The sequence below is a fragment of the Olea europaea genome, chromosome 15 (genome assembly GCF_002742605.1).
Source record: "Olea europaea var. sylvestris chromosome 15, O_europaea_v1, whole genome shotgun sequence".
Lineage (NCBI taxonomy): Eukaryota > Viridiplantae > Streptophyta > Magnoliopsida > Lamiales > Oleaceae > Olea > Olea europaea.
This window is the reverse complement of record NC_036251.1, coordinates 7,775,187-7,776,579: the sequence shown is the minus strand read 5'-3', so window position 1 is coordinate 7,776,579 and position 1,393 is coordinate 7,775,187. Positions and strand designations below refer to the sequence as shown.

At 38.3% G+C, this 1,393-nt stretch overlaps 1 protein-coding gene across 6 annotated transcripts in view; it reads right to left on the bottom strand.

Annotated features, from left to right (window-relative positions):
• The window catches only part of LOC111410019, an 11,701-nt gene extending 10,562 nt beyond the window's left edge, over positions 1 to 1,139 (bottom strand). For 4 of the 6 annotated variants that reach the window (XM_023040173.1, XM_023040178.1, XM_023040174.1 and 1 more), the window contains exons 1-2: positions 995 to 1,139; positions 328 to 706 (exon numbers count right to left, since the gene is read on the bottom strand). In XM_023040173.1, coding sequence (XP_022895941.1) covers positions 328 to 706; positions 995 to 1,026 — 411 coding nt within the window. In that variant the 5' untranslated portion in view covers positions 1,027 to 1,139. Of the gene's footprint in view, positions 1 to 327; positions 707 to 808; positions 968 to 994 lie in introns of those variants that run through there. The other 2 variants (XM_023040177.1, XM_023040176.1) reach the window with 2 other exon arrangements.
• Positions 1,140 to 1,393: the final 254 nt, after the last annotated feature.

The window sequence follows — 1,393 nt, the reverse complement described above, 5'->3', positions numbered from 1 at the left end:
GATTTCATCATAATAAAACAAATTTTCCGGACACATAGTTTACAATAAAAATTTACATCGAGAAGAATATTAAATGTGAAACACCATAACATCCCCCAAAAAAACTGTAGAAAAGAAAGAATTGCACGTACATACAGTTCATGCCACACATTTCAGAAGCCAAACTAGCAGAAAATCCATTGCTTAATACAGAGATGCAAAGGTAACAAAATCAAAAAAGACAATTTAGAATGCTTCAATTTTCAAAGACTTAAGAATTCACATACGAAGATCCAAATAAAAGAAAATGCGAATTTAATCCAGTCTTGCATGTTTATGAACCCTCACCGATAAATCACCGGACTCAAACTTTCTCGCGTAATCCTCGGCCGCCATTGACGTAGCTGCAGCCCTTTTCTGCAATGACGCCCTCTTCACCTGGGCCGATGCCTTAGCCAGTGCCACCTCGTCCTCTCCTTTATCCTTTCCGTCCACCGCTGACACTGATGGATGTTGCGGCGGAGCCGGAACTGAAGTCGAACCAGAAACCGGAGTGCGGAAAACTTTAGGGACCATAACCTCAACCGTAGCATTCGGCCTGGACCTAATCAACCATGGGTCCTTCGCGAATTGCTCAAGCATAGCCACCTGCTGCTCAAACTCATGCCTGGCCTCCTTACTCCGCAGATGCGGAGGAAATCCCTCGTTACAAAAGCATATCTTCCGGCTGCAAAACAACACAGAATGCAAGAAAAACGAGAACTCAAATGTAAAACGAAAAACCCACAAACAGAAACATATTCTAAGGAGCGAAAAAACTTATACGAACGCATACAGGCGTCTGTATCCATAACCAAATAAATCAATGGAAAGAGAACTGAATGTAGTAAAACGAGAAACCCACAAACAGAAACACACTCTAGTGCGTGAAAAGACTATAAAAATAGATATAGGCGTCCGTATCCATAACTATAAATCATTGGTCCAAAGAATTAGTTTAGCGGGGTACCCGTACCAGGTAATTGGGCAAGAAACATGAAATGCCATGTACAAGGGGGTGATTTTGATAGTTTTAGCCTGTGATGTTTTATGGGTTTGGAAAATAAATATATGTTTATTTGAAGTGAAATGGCAAAAATAATTGGAAATTGAAAAATAGTTTTTAGGGATGAGAGAGAAGAATGGGGTATCCACTGTACTTGTTTTGAAGGTAATAAAAGGGAGAAATTTTGAGTTTGATCCCTTAAGTTTTGGGAAATTCGAGATTGACTCTTTATGTTTAAAATTATGAGATAACACCCTTTAAAGTTTATTTGAGGTATCAAATTATCAATTACTCTGCAAGTATAGATTTTTTTAACAAAATTGGTACAGAAAGACAATTGTCTTTCTATGATTTGTTATTGTTAAAAAC